A 14,854-nucleotide genomic window follows, 5' to 3' on the forward strand; every position below is an offset into this window, starting at 1 on the left:
GTCCCCAAGTCATAACTGCAACAATTCACTAGTGAGGCTTTGTTGAGTCAAGCAGCAAAGTGTCTTGTCCAACACTTGATTAAAGTTGTTTGGAGTTATATAAAAGTCAGGGACCAATTTAACAAGTAGTTTGGTTATTGTAGCTAAGATGCATTTACAATTATACATTATAATGCATTTTGTCGAAATGATTGCGCTTTAGCGTACTGGTAAGATCAACTCACTAAGTGGTGAGTGTGAAGGGAAGGTGTCAGCATTTATAGTCTACTACCCTACTTGTAAGGCGCAGTTCTCGTTAAGCAGGCCACGTTTAGCCACCGGGTGGCGCCAAACACCTTATTTCGTGTAATAACCTACCTTTTACGCACATTATTCAGCATGTGTTACATCTAACCATTTACAATGTTTCACAACATACTTTATAGCTATATTGTCTCATAATCCGTCTGAATCATTTCCCAACCAAGATAAACTAGCGCCTAGGCTGCTTAGTTTGGCTTTGTAAAAGTTTACGGTCAGGCCTATGGTTTTTAACCCCACTCGCCACTGTATTTGATGTGCTGTCTGGTGAGTAACAAAAGGAGAAACTAACAGACCGTTTACATCGGTTTCGAAATCAGCCGGACAGCAAAACAAACACCTGTCTTCAGCGACCTTGTTAAAGCCACTTCCTCCTCACCCACATCCTTAGCAGGCAGCTATAACCAGTAGGCTGCATGTAAGCTAGGGGTGCAAGGAGGAAGTGGCTGTGCAGCTGTAAGTCCTATTGCTGCCTCCCATCATCCCATGTATTCTGCAACGTGCATTTTAATATCGTTGCATTTGATAGTTCCTGAAATAAATGGGCCACTAATATTGATTGTTATAGAAGCCAAACCGGTCTAGACTGTGATGACACTATCGCATGAGGATTCTGTGTATGTATTATTTTGGTGGGGTTTTTAGTCTCCTTGTGGGGACCAGAAGTAAAAGAAGGAACATTAGGATAAGTGAAGACATTTTGCTGGTCCCCACAAGAGACAAAAAAGGCTGTTAGGGGAAAATATGATTTGGAATGGGAATCAATTGTTTTTGTCCCCACAAGTGAGAGTAAAACAAGGTATGTGTGAGTGTAACATTGTGTAGAGGGCGGGGTCGGGGTCGGAGTAGTTAGTGACGGGCGGCGCCTAACATGTTGCCCCTTCTTTCCTCCGCTGCGGGGCTGGTAGCCTGAACTTGAACACTGGCTGGTACACAGCGAGCCACGACCCGTCCGTGCCATTGAGCTACACAGTATTCTTATCAACTTGATCAATTACGTTAGATTCCGATCGAGGGGTGTGGATACACCAGACAAACCTTGCCTGGTGTAATCAAACAGAATGTCCAGACGCAAACAAGGCAGCCGACCGCAACACCTGAGTGCAATTCAAGGTAAACTGAGATGAGGCTATGGCCATAGTTTACTAATAAGGGGTTGGCTATATGCATGTTATGTATTTCATATACGATGTATTCATGTTAAACGTCGCTTTTTCGGGTGGTGCGGGGGGGTCAGTCGGGCTTTGTAGGGTTATGCGCACCTTGACATTGAAGTTAAATCATTGATAAAAGTTACCAAATATATTTTTGTAAAGAGCTGATTTATATATAGGCTAGCTGTGCAACAAATGAAGTTTAAAATCAATTAAATGTGTTCATAAACTACACATTAAAAGGTGGTTTTAAACATAGGTCATGTTTTAAAAAAAAAAATTTAATCAAGGTTCTTTACTTGCCTATCCTTTTTATTTTCTTCTAGTTTTTCTTTCTGTCTTGTCTGTGGGGGGGGGGGGGCTGTTTGGAATTATCTCCGATTTTTTTGCCAACATTGAACGCTTCCTTGTGGGGCAGACCGCGTGTTCTAGACACTGTATCCGTGTGACAAGGCGAGAGAGGAGAGGATACAGTCTGCCCTCACAACAACTCCACTGACCTCTTCCACTTTTATAGCCGTTTCGTCAAAAAAATGATCTAGCCTAGAAACCCCATACACTTGACTTGTGCGTAGGCCTATGTAGGTTATCATAAAGATATAGTTGTATATCAAAATAACAGGCTCTGCTTATTAAACCACGGGTTCGTTGATGATATCGTGTTTCTTCCCCCGGTCACTGAGGGCAGGCCTTTGACAAAAACACTGAAAAATGTTAGAAAACATCGCTTTCTCTGTTACCCCAACGAAGACCAGTCGAGCGTGTCTAGTTTGACCACAAGCCTTGACTCTTCAATGGTGTGCGTGCAAACCGCGCCTAGCTTGTCTGCACAAACCGTGAGCAGCACTGAAACAGGAAAGGTTACATTTTTGAGTAACCACCGGTGAGCTACTCAGCGCAACTGTACTGTCTGTACCTGTCCTGTACTCGGCCTAGTCCGGGCAAGTGAAGCCGGTCCAAGCTTTAAGGTGTGTACACGACCATATTGACTCACTCCCTGCCTCAACTCTCACAAGTCGTTAAAAGAGTGGTGAGGGCCAATCCAGCAGCTCAAACCCGACCAACGGTATTTAACCGTCCTTGTCTTTGGCTGTCTACTTGGGTCATATATGAGTCATGGACATTTTTATTTTGTAGCCTACATTTATGGCGCTAATGAGAGACTGAACCAGACTACATCCCTGAGAGGTGCTTAAATCTAAACCACACATTTAATTTGAGTAATCTCGTGTTAGACTCAACTCTCTTAGTGATAAATGATTAATTTGGCCTTCAAACCCTGAGTGACTCTGAATGCCTTCAAGTCATGGCCACTCACTTTCTCGCCGATAAACTGGTCAGTTCCTTGCCTTGTTGTTTCTCTTACTTGAGTAGTTGATGATTGAGAATGTGTTGACAGGTGTTTTTTTCTTTCTCCCAGGCCTTGGGAATGGTATAATTAAAAATAGATATATTTCTACTCACAGCACCAATAGAGACAGGAAGCAACGGTGTCAGTGAAGACACTATGCAGCCTGCCATCTCAGTGAAAGGAGCTGTCAAAGGGTTAGTTAGAGGGAAGTGGTCAGTATCAGCTGACCGGAATAGCCTGACTGCCTCTGTAGCCCTGGTGGAGCGGGTGGGGTGGGGGGAGTGGCGCAGCATCGAAAGTAATGCTTAAAAAAAACAGGGTGGAGTTGTTTTTCTCTGAAGGCCATATCAGCAGTTGCCCAATCTACATGGTGTCTGACCACCCACTGTCTCCCTGTTGCTGTAGGATCTTACATGATGGACAGAATATTCAAGTTCTTTGTAGTTTCTATTTTCTCAAATGTTCTTCTTGACTCTCTTCGTCTTCCTCCCTCTGTCTTCGCTTCCTTTCCCCGTATCACTCCCCTGCCCTAATTAGTTTTTCACTCTCCCCCTCTTCTTTCTCTGACTCTCCCTCACTTGCCTCTCATCTTCTCTCAGATGCCCCTGAGCCCTTGGACGCTGCCACTCCATCGTTGGAGGAGAGGGGGTCCCTTCCCCGGGTCAGGGATATTGAGGAGGGTCGTGACCTGCTGACCTGTGGGCAGTGCAGCCAGGCCTTCCCTCTCGCCCACATCCTGGCCTTCATCCAGCACAAACAAGGGGGCTGCCGCTCCCGGAATCACGCCCCCAACCCCCACACCCCTCCCTCCCCAGCCAACCGGACACAGCGACGTGGTGATGTCACTCAGGTAGAGGCTGGGTTCGTGGAGCTGAGGAGTTTGACAGACATGTCCAGAGGGGAGGAGCATAGTGTGAAGGTGAAGATAGAGGCTAACAGAACAGGTGAGTGCGGGCAGGTCGCTAATTAGTGACTTTTTTTGTTTTGTTGTTTTCTCTCCCCCCTCTAACAACCGTCCCCCCCCAGTCCAGCTCATTAGCTGGGCGTTGCTGTGCTGAGGAGGCCTCTGAGTTAGCGACGCACTGGGTAATTGTGTGGAAAGGATAGGCAGTGGTGTTTTGAGGCCATAGGGGGCCCCTGAGGGCTCCGGTGCACCTGAGCTCCCCTCCATCTCCTTGACTCTGTCTCTCTCAGGTGAAGTGGCCAGGTAAACACATAGGGCAAGGCACCGTGCTCTCTGGCCACGCAATAACACGGCCTGCGCTCACTGGAGGACTGGCTGTGCTAAGCTGAGGGGGACAATGAGATGGTGTCACAACAGGCTGCGGTGTGGTCGTACTACCATTGCAACATGTTTAAAAGGATAATGTCACCATCGTTCGTTCTGATGTTTGCATGGCTTCTCGGTGCAAGTGTGTGGTGTCCATCAGATGGGCATCCCAATCTGCATTTTGATAGTAAATAGTTGAGTGATACTTCCTCCCCTTGTCTCCTCACCAACGTCTTTACAGAGATGGGAGGAATGGAGACAAGTGAAGAACAGCGACATGACTATTGAGATGCACCCATGGTTACCTTCCTTGTCTCTCCTACCTTAGAGGCTTTCTACTAGGCATCTGAAGCAGGACTATGTAGGCAGTAAGAGGGGGCCTAAACTCACAGTATGTATAGGTCATGTATTTAGAAGTGAACAAGCAAGTTCTCATTGTGTGTCTGAACCATAGAAATAGAATCTCTAGATTCTATTTACAGTATATATGGTCTGAATGACTCTGATTAGATGAGCTTTAGGGCGGCAGGTAGCCTAGCTGTGCGAGCGTTGAGCCAGTAACCGAAATGTAGCTTGTTCGAATACTCAAGCCGATGAAAAATCAGTTGATGGGGCCATGCGCAAAGCACTTGACGCCATCCTTCTATGGCTTATCCTGTAAAACAACACATTTCAATGGACCTATCCACTGTGTGACAATAAAACATATATATTTTTTAATGTTTTGTTTCATATGCATATTTTTGGAACTGAGATCCCTTAGACATACGCACTCTTTCTCTCACACACACTCTTTCTCTCACACACAGCCACGTGCACTTCCTTCCTTTGTGTAACGCTCAGGGGACTGCTGCATGCTCTGTTTCCGTCTGTCCACGTTTTTCTCTTTCGGTCTCTTCCAGTCCTGCCTGTTATGTTTTCTCTCTCTCAACCTGTCTCTACCTCTAGGTCTCTCGCTGCCTGTTTTACATGTTCTCTCTCTCTCTCTTCTGTCTCTATCAACCGCTCTATCGCTTTCTAGCTGCTTTTTAAAAATGTTTCTGTCTGTGTGTAAGTTCTCTTCTCCGTGCCCAACGGCTTACACAACAGAGCTACCCACGTGCACTACACAAGAGCCGTATCTCCAACCAAGCAAAGCCAGATAATTTTTAATTCAACTTTTTAATAACGAAATGAGTCACTGGTGCATGAAAACGTGTATCTAATGTCGATCGCCCATTTTTTAGAATTTAGATGTGTTGTTTAAATTGTTAGGAGGTATTTGTGGAAAAGACCTAGGTTGAACTATTGATATGTACACTACCGTTCAAACGTTTGGGGTCACAGAGAAATGTCCTTGTTTTTGAAAGAAAAATCACTTTTTTTGTCCATTAAAATAACATCAAATTGATCAGAAATACAGTGTAGACATTGTTAATGTTGTAAATGACTATTGTAGCTGGAAATGGCAGATGTTTTCATGGAATATCTACATAGGCTTACAGAGGCCCCTTTATCAGAAACCATCACTCCTGTGTTCCAATGGCACGTTATATTAGCTTATCCAAGTTTATAATTTTAAAAGGCTAATTGATCATTATAAAATCATTTTGCAATTATGTTAGCACAGCTGAAACTGTTCTGATTAAAGAAGCAATAAAACTGGCCTTCTTTAGACTAGTTGAGTATCTGGAGCTTCAGCATTTGTGGGTTTGATTACAGGATCAAAATGGCCAGAAACAAAGAACTTTCTTCTGAAACTCATCAGTCTATTCTTGTTCTGAGAAATGACGGCTATTCCATGTGAGAAATTGCCAAGAAACTGAAGATATCGTACAAAGCTGTGAACTACTCCCTTCACAGAACAGCGCAAACTGGCCCTAACCAGAATATAACAAGCGGGAGGCCCCGGTGCACAACTGAGCAAGAGGATAAGTGTCTAGTTTGAGAAACCGGTGCCTCACAAGTCCTCAATTGGCAGCTTCATTCAACAGTGCCGGCAAAACACCAGTCTCAATGTCAACAGTGCAGAGGCGACTCTGGGATGCTGACCTTCTAGGCAGAGTTGCAAAGAAAAAGCCATATCTCAGACTGGCCAATAAAAATTAAAGATTAAGATGGGCAAAATAATACAGACACTGGACAGAGGAACTGTGCCTAGAAGGCCAGCATCCTGGGGTCGCCTCTTCACTGTTGACGTTGAGACTGGTGTTTTGCGGGTACTATTTAATTGTTTTCAATTGTTTTCTTTACTAAAGTAGTATTGCTAATGGTACTGCATAAGTGTGAACATACTCTTTTTGTTGTTGTTGCAAGTGATGGCTATTGTATAGCCTAAGAAAGTAGCAAAAATGTGCAGAAAGTAGTTTTGAATGCATTTTATTGACGGGAAGCAATGTCTTGAGCTTTTTTGGCAACATAGTGATATTCTTATACTGTACAATGAGGAATTCAACTACAAAATATTAGTATTTTCCCAATTTTTTTAAACCATTGCCCCCACCCACAAGGTGTATAAACAACAACAATAAATATTAATAAAATAATAGATACAAAACAGAAACGTGAAGAACATAAATCAATCAACTCTAATTAGCACATGTAGGAAAGTATGCAAGTGTGTGTGCATGGACTTTGCAGATGTATTTCTCACATGTGCAGCACACAGTTTGTTTTACAGTCCTTCTTTGGGGGGCAGAATTGTCATCTCCTCCTCTTGCCTGCCCCAGCTGCAGCCTCAGGTGGATCAGAACAAGATTCAGCCCCCTGAACAGCTTTCACAAGCGCTGCTGTGCGGGGCAGGCGCTCCCTTCTTTGAACGTGTGGGGTTACAAGGGTCTTTCCCAGCTCCTCCAGGAACACTTATCAGGCATCCAGGTAGGGTTGATCTTGTTCCATATCACGAAGGCATTGTACGAGGACACATCAATGATGTTATAGAAGATGACCAGGGATCAGCGGGCAGTCGTCCTCCTGCAGCAGTACGTTCCAGTGACCTTGTCCAGGTTGTCCACGCCTCCTTTGTTGTGGTTGTAGTCCAGGACGATGGCTGGCTTCCTGTCCTCACGATCACTGATCTCAGCCGTTTTGCGCAGTGTGCTCAGGAGGACCACATTCGTGTTCCTCTTTGGGAGGTAGGAAACTAGAGTGGTGTTTTTTTAAATATTTTTTTTACATGTATTTTATTTGACCTTTTATTTAACTAGGTAAGTCAGTTAAGAACATATTCTTTTCAATGACGGAACAGGGGGGCAGAACGACAGACTTTTTTACCTTGTCAGCTCGGGGATTCGGTCTTGCAACCTTTCGGTTACTAGTCCAACGCTCTAACCACTGTGGTTAGTGGGGTGGTGGGGGTGAAGGCAAACTTTGTTGCGAGGAGTGCAGGGGGGAGCTCAGGCTTGTTCTTTCTACCTGTGCCAACCATGGGGATCTTCCTCTCCAGGACCTGCTGGCTGAGTTCAATCAGTAGCACATGTAATCTCAATTTCGTGTGTGTCTCTGTGGTTTGTGTGGTGCGTAAATTATTTTATAACCGCCGGGTCAAAAATGTCCCTAAGACAATCTTTGTACCCTGGTGGTGTACAGCTTTCATGGAAATATGAACAAAGGCGATGTTTCACTTTTTCTAATATTGGGGTCACTGTAGGAAAAGTCATAACATTTCAAATTGAAAAAATGTCTCTGCTGTTGAACAGTGGCGGGTCATTATTATTATTTTTTTTTACCCTTAAGACAACACAAGGGTTAAGTAACTCAAGTTAAATGTTTTGTATGTGGTATGATTTGATACAGTACTGTATGCGCTACGTGTTGTGCGTCTATCTAAAATCCCTGGTGATGCCAAGCCCATTACATTTTTTTCACATTACAACCTGTGTGTTGTGATAATTGCGTTGTTTGCTCTATAACCTGTTAGTTCATATGCCTTTGCGACTGTGGTATATGCAACAAGACCATAGGAAAGACAGTGGCAGAGTAAATTCAACCACACCTTTGTTTCATCAGAAATCCGGAGACCAACCTCTGTCCGGTGGAGTCCACAAAGCATATTGCATGTGACAGAAGAGGTTACATGACCTACAGCAGGGTCAAGCAAGTGGATGTTTACAACATTTTCAGACTAGTAAACAACTATTGATTTAAAACCGCGGAGAGTTAGCGAAGAGAAGAAGAGAGGAAGAGGAATCCCCTATGCTATGACAAATAAAATATACCATAAAATATACCATAAAACAATTTAGTCCAATCAACATAAGCTAAATATCATGTGGCTGTCCATGGCTCGCTCTCTTGCTGTGTGCAAGCGTGCGTTCAAAGTAGAGAGAACATGTTGACTCACCCTACATGTCGAGAAATGCCAATTCCATCCTCTCTTTCATGATGACGAAACGGTCTATGACTCTGTCATACAGTACACACTTTATTTTTTGTTGTTGACCTAGGCTACTTGGCTAAAATGCTCGCTCACTAGCCTAACGTCCTTTTCATGGGCATCAATGTCTCAGGCCAACTAGTTAACACTAGCCTTCTACATCTAGCTACATATTGAACTTCCATCCTCTCAGGCTAGGGGAACAATGTATGAATTTATGGTTGGATCAGAATCGCCGTTATAAATCATTAGCTAGTACGGAGAATTAAGTAAAACCACAAGTCCAAATCCCTATCTCCATTCATGGCTAATTTAGGAAAGGGACAATTTTAGCTAGTTAGCTAGCCAACTGAGGAAAACGACACAACAATATATATTTTTTCTGTCTGTGTTTTTCTTTCGATGTGATTGGCGTGAAGCCCAATCCAAACTGGCTTCCTGTTTTTTAGTTTTTTTGGGGGGGATGCACCAGGACCATTCACAGTTTAGCTCACTCAGTTTAGCTCAACACTGATTGGCTATTATTTTATACTTTTTTTTATAAAGGGAGGCTAAATGCTCGCTGACTTCTCTTGCATTCAATACTACTGGCGGAAACAATGTCATACTCTTTTTGACCAGAGAGCATCAGATAGATGAGCTACACATACAGAGACAGAAGGTTGCTGCTTTCTCCGGTGCGATACTGTACATTCAGCCTCTTGCGATTTTGAAGGAAAATATGAAACAGACCAAAGATAAATTATTGCATATTTTTCTGGGTAGATGTTTTGGGGAAGCCTGGCTTCTCTTGGCATGTGAATATGTCTGCTTGAGGAAGATGACTCAAACTGAAAGAGCAATTATCCCCACAGCGGATAGGTGTCCCTTTCACTCTAGAATGTGTATGTGATGGAGAATGGAAGAACGTGATGGAATATAATAACGTGTGCGTCTGTCTCCATTTATTTTTATTTATTTGACTTGTTTGTTTTTTCTCATCTATAACATTACCCCCCCCCCCCCCCCCCCCATTTCAACAGACTCTCGCTTGCCCTATTTCAATCTCCCCCCACACTCTTTTCTCCTCCCTCTTTCTCCCCCGGGAGAGGAGATTCTGCCTACTGCTCGTTAGTGCTCCGAGCCAATCTGCATTTTTAATTAGCAGTTATTGCTTCTGCTTAATATTCAAGTGCTACCCCGGGCCAAATGGGAATCCTTACAAAAAAAAAAGATGGAGAGGGAAAGAAAGAGCGAATGAGAAACCGGCTGGGTATTGTGTTTCACTCCAGGAGCTCAAGACAAAAGCCCCCCCTCGGGGAGAGATTTGGAGGGTTAGGGGGGCAGAGGGGTGAGGGGTAGGAGGATGGGTCTGAAGTACAATCCAAGGGGTGACACATTTGTTTGTGGCGTTTCTCGACCCCGCGCTGCGACATCCTCCTTTTTGATCTTTCTCTCGCTTTCCTCATCTCTTTTTTTGTTGTTGTTGCGCTCTCATTCACCCCACTTTTCATAAATACACCAACTTCTCTCCTGCTCTACTCATCTCTTCAGGCTAAGTTAAAGGATGTGTCCACCACATCTCCTATCCTCTCCAGGCAGAGCGCAAGAGAGAGGGAGGGAGAGGGAGAAACAGTTGCTTTCTTTTTCATCTTTTCTCTCCTCCCCCTCCAGTAAAATACAGAAGGATTTTGACTTCAGGAAACATGAAAGAGGCTTATACCAGAGTCGGCTTTGAACCTTTACAAAAAATAGAACTGTTTTCCCCCTCAATTTGAGGATCTTCTTTCCAATTTAGATTTATGCAGAAAGGCCTCATTTGTCAAGCAGGCTGAGTCAGTCCCTGATTTACATAAAGCCTTCGTTTTCTCGGTTCCGCTAATTAGCAATTTGCAGCTTAATTGGAGAGTGGCTCTCGGTTAAGAGACAATGCTAACCACATTTAAAACATTTCTCCAGATGTACTTGACTATCCATCTCCCCTTTCTGCTGGCCTCTGTCGTTCATCTCTCACCTGCTTCTGGTCCCATCAACAGCCTTCGCTATCTCTGAGTCCCTCTCTCCTTGGCTTCTGTCTCAAAAAGGACGAGAGGCAGGAACAATGCATTGTTTTTCTATTTGAAACTCCGACTACCTTGTCCTGTCGACCTGAACCAGAGGATGTTAAGCACCGTCCCTCTTGCTGTGGTCACTCACTCTTCACCGACTTAACAGGCTTAGTTTCTCTGCACCTATGTACTGCCCTAACCAGAGTGCCTTTTTTCTGTGCCGTGTTCCTTTTATTTATCCCAGTATTCTGCTGTCACCGCCTAGCTATCCACAATAGTTCCTACTGTCTGATATGTGCTGTTTTAAATTTTTTTAAACTATTGAGATCCCTTACATTTTTCAGATCAAGGAAATGTTTCTGCTAATGTCGTCTTGGCTTGCTTACTAACTGTTTTTTTTTTCCTGTGGCAGAAGAGCCGTCCTGCTTTACCTGCCAACTGTGTGAGTGTGTGTTGCCCTCTGCCTGGGCCCTGCTCCAACACGCCCAGCACACACACTCTTTTAGTATCTACCAGGAGCACGGGGAGAAGGATGACGAGGAGAAGATGGGAAGAGGGCGTCACCAGCACTCCAAACCTGCAGCTACTCTGGATCCCTGTCAACTGAGCCACACCCTGGCCACTGCCTTCCACCCTTCCATTCTGCGTCTGCCCCGCATCTTCAGTCCTCGTCAGAACCGCAGGCCAGCTTCTCGGGCCAGCTCCATCCCTTCCTCCAGAGAACGACAGGCCCTCAACTTCTGTCTGAGAGAGCTGGTTGAGGGCAGTAGCAACACCACCATCGTCACCACTGCTGGAGATCTGGTCACCTCTCCATCGCCGTCCCCCCTGGCCGCCTCTTCCTTCCCCCAGTGCGGACCCGCCCAGGTGGGGTTTCCCTGTGAGCTGTGTGGCCAGGGTTTCCAATCCCTCCGCAGCCTGTCAGCCCACCGGAGGACCCACTCATGTGAGCGGCCCTATCACTGTGGCTTGTGTGACCAGGCCTTTGCCCAGAGTGGTCAGCTGGCTCGCCACATGAGGAGTCACCGCGGAGAGACTGGTGGAGGGGGCTACGAGGGGGTGGAGGTGGGGCTGGTAGGGGAGGATGAGGGGGGTCGGCAGGGGATGAGAGGGAGATTTGTAATGCAGGGGACAGGAGAGAGGGTGTTGAGTGGAGGACCAGGGGAGAGGGAGACCTCTGAGTTGGACCTATCCCAGTCCAAGCCTCACTCCCCAGGCTCTGGACTGATCCTGCTCGCTTCCCAGCCTGGAGGTCCAGACATGAGCCTGTTCAGGCTGTTCCAACCCCAGGGAGAGGTGGTGGAGGGTCAAGAGGAGCCCCAGCATGCGTCCCCCTACGCCAGCCCTTCAGGGGGGTCACTTGAAAGTGGAGAGACGGGTGGCAGCGGGGAGAGTGGCATCGCCAGCGGAAATTGCACCCCCAAACGTCCGGAGAGGGAGGAGAGGGCTCAGGTAGGGGGGGAGTGGGTGAGCGAGAGGGATGGAGAGAAGGAGTGGCTTGCAGGTGGGAACATCGAGGTGGTCCAGGAGTGGCAGAGGGAGAGTGAACGGAGAGGAGGAGGAGGAAACAGCGTCATCAGCAGTAACAGTGGTAACAACGATGGGGGGTCAGGGAAGAAGAAGAAGGAGGAGGCCTGTGAGTACTGTGGGAAACAGTTCCGGAACAGCAGCAACCTGACGGTGCACCGGCGCAGCCACACGGGAGAACGACCCTACCAGTGTGGCCTGTGCAGCTACGCATGCGCCCAGAGCTCCAAGCTCACACGCCACATGAAGACCCACGGTGCCCACGGGGCCCGCGCCCCGTTCCTGTGCCAGCTGTGCGGGGTGCCCTTCACTGTGTACGCCACCCTGGAGAAACACCTGAAGAAGGTGCATGGGCTGAGCCATGCCAGAGTCGGGACCTACACCCAGGCCAGTGCAGCTGATGCCAACTGGGCCCTTGTCAAAATGGAGGACGGGTTGGTCATCAAGATGGAGGATGAAGCCAGCACGGACCAGACAGAAAGCAACATGGCTGCCATCGAGGTGGTAGTGGAGGCTGAGGAGAACCAGAAAGGGGAGGTGGATGGTACTGTCAGCCCAGCCGTAGTGGAGGATAATGTGGGTGAGCTTCCTACTGAAGGCAGTGTGCATGTGGGCTTGGTGTAAACTACGGGTCCAGCATAGCCGTCATTTCACACTTTTGTACACTGACTAAGACATTCAGAAGCACTGGCTTGGACTCTCAATCATTCCAACCGCTTTGACCAACATAAATATCCATATAAATGTAATGAACCTTTCCTAGCACTCAACTGGGGATTAATTCCAACTGGAATCTAGGTACCAACCCTGCTCTCCTCTGAATTCCCTATCTGTGCAATGCTGAGGTACATCACGTCTCGCCAGAGCTGACAATTAGCATATGCAAATCCACCTACTTAGACCACAGCACAAAACCCAGACATGCAATGGAAAGGTGGAGGGCAAACAGGACTTAAGAACAGGAATTCATACCACCACAGTCCACCAGAACACAGGAAGTTGATCACTATGCTCCAGCAGAATATAGGAATTGGACACCCGTGGTCAATTGATTGGTTCACTCACTCAACATAATGATGATTACCAATCTGAACTGTCAAATGTAAAAAAGGGTTTCATTGTTTTTATATTTTTTTATATCTAGTGGCAAGAGATTGCGACAATAGTGAGGCTTTCATATCCTGTTCCGTTGATTTGGTGACAACTGGGATGGTGGTCGTTTCACTCTGTGGATGAATGAAAGACTAGTTGTTTGGACGGAGACGGGGTCAAAGGGGAAACGAAGCCAAACATAGATTGCCTGTCGTTTCTCTGTCCTTCTAAATGTGCTTCTATGTCACAACACTTGCCACTTAATGTAAAGTTTGAGGCTCACGAGGCCCAGCAGCATTGTGTTGTTCTTCTCTGTGTATGGATGTTATTTTTATATATGTGTATACGTCTCATCTGCTGATTTCCTGAACTCCTATGCATAAAAAAAACTGCAATTTAACTTCATATGAAACTTGTGAATTTCTTTCTTTTTGTGCTTGATAATTGGGGGGGGGGGATCTTTCTCTTTCCTTTGTTTACTTTTTTCAATGCTGAATTGCTTGAAGCTTAAGCATGCATGTTTTGCTGCCATTTGAAATGTTTTCTGTTTTCTTTTGCCTGTGTGCTTTAAAATTTGTCCTTATTTATGAACACTGCATGTTAGTGGTGGGCAAATGAAAAGTCTATCTACTGCTAAACTACAGGGTGGAGAGCTACAGTGAATGGCTTGTTGATAGGTGGGAGAGTTTTGTGGGTAACACCGAATGAGCACTTGTGTATGTGTCTATGTTTACTGTGTGTGTGTGTGTGTGTACAGGGGAATTTTTTGGTAACACTTGACTTGAACCTTCGGTCAAATGCCTAACTAACTACATCTGAAACATGACGTAACAAGTCATAAGCAAGCTGTTTTATGCGCATGGAAAGTGAGCCTATGCCAACAACAATTATGCAGCTAACATTTAGCTACATTTGCCATTGTGGCTGAGAACATGCTTTGAGTGACGTGTCACCAACTAATTTCTGACTACTGTGATTTACGTGATCATTATTGATGTCTATATACACTGATGGCAGGGAACCCTTCTTTTTGGACACTTTGAAAAACCAATTCTATGCTTTTGTGTATGAAATGTAGTGATAGGGTCAAATGTGAATGATTGATGGACATGAGTGGAGTATACTTGTTCAGGGACCAATGTTATGTACGTAAAATGGCACTCCTACATGTAGATGTCGTTGCCGTTTTGTTATCATCAATTGACTGTATGCTGTATGCCTCAAACTCATTTTCCCAGCATTCCTGGTTTTCTCTGTCTGTGCTGACTGCAATGAGGCTAACTATGCCACTGTCTTTTTGTAAACTTCATACCATTTTGTCATTGACCTGGTTATGAGAAGTTTCATTAAAGATTTGAGGCAAAGCGATCGTGTGTGTGTGTGTGTGTGTGTGTGTTTTGGTCTCCGTGTCGGAATGGCTAACCCGCTCCTGAAGGTCAAAGGCAACAAACGTCAGACGGATGTAAACAAGCATAGAGGATCCTTGATCCAGTGCTCTGACATTAAACATTCATAACTTGGGATGACTGGAGTCAGTCCACAGAGAAACGACCCGCACAGATCAAACGCCTACCGGAGGGAGTTTCTAAAAGGAAGTGACGTGACTCAATCTGTAGGCCAGTTGAACTTTACGTAGAAGGCTACATATCCAGGGGAATTGGGATGGGACAGGGGCAAGCTGTAAGGTTTCTAGGGGTAGGGGGTACTGGGTGCCAGGGGGTTGCGCTCACGTAATTGCGGACTGCATTTTGGGGGCACAAAAATCCCTGCGCCAGCATC

The 14,854-nt window shown here is 45.7% G+C and overlaps 1 protein-coding gene across 1 annotated transcript; it reads left to right on the top strand.

The window, feature by feature from the left end:
* Positions 1 to 1,152: 1,152 nt before the first annotated feature.
* LOC115141514 (B-cell lymphoma/leukemia 11B-like) lies at positions 1,153 to 14,443 on the top strand. The gene is made up of 3 exons (XM_029680445.2): positions 1,153 to 1,413; positions 3,405 to 3,749; positions 10,869 to 14,443. Exons 1-3 carry the CDS (start codon positions 1,362 to 1,364, stop codon positions 12,605 to 12,607), a joined length of 2,136 nt encoding a protein of 711 aa, XP_029536305.1. The 5' UTR covers positions 1,153 to 1,361; the 3' UTR covers positions 12,608 to 14,443.
* Positions 14,444 to 14,854: the final 411 nt, after the last annotated feature.

The sequence above is a fragment of the Oncorhynchus nerka genome, linkage group LG14, assembly GCF_034236695.1.
Source record: "Oncorhynchus nerka isolate Pitt River linkage group LG14, Oner_Uvic_2.0, whole genome shotgun sequence".
NCBI lineage: Eukaryota > Metazoa > Chordata > Actinopteri > Salmoniformes > Salmonidae > Oncorhynchus > Oncorhynchus nerka.

Coding starts and splice junctions, on each gene's coding strand:
- LOC115141514 (XM_029680445.2), top strand. CDS start 1,362: ATGTCCAGACGCAAACAAGGCAGCCGACCGCAACACCTGAGTGCAATT. Junction 1,414..3,404: donor ACACCTGAGTGCAATTCAAG/GTAAACTGAGAT, acceptor ATCTTCTCTCAG/ATGCCCCTGAGCCCTTGGAC. Junction 3,750..10,868: donor GATAGAGGCTAACAGAACAG/GTGAGTGCGGGC, acceptor TTCCTGTGGCAG/AAGAGCCGTCCTGCTTTACC.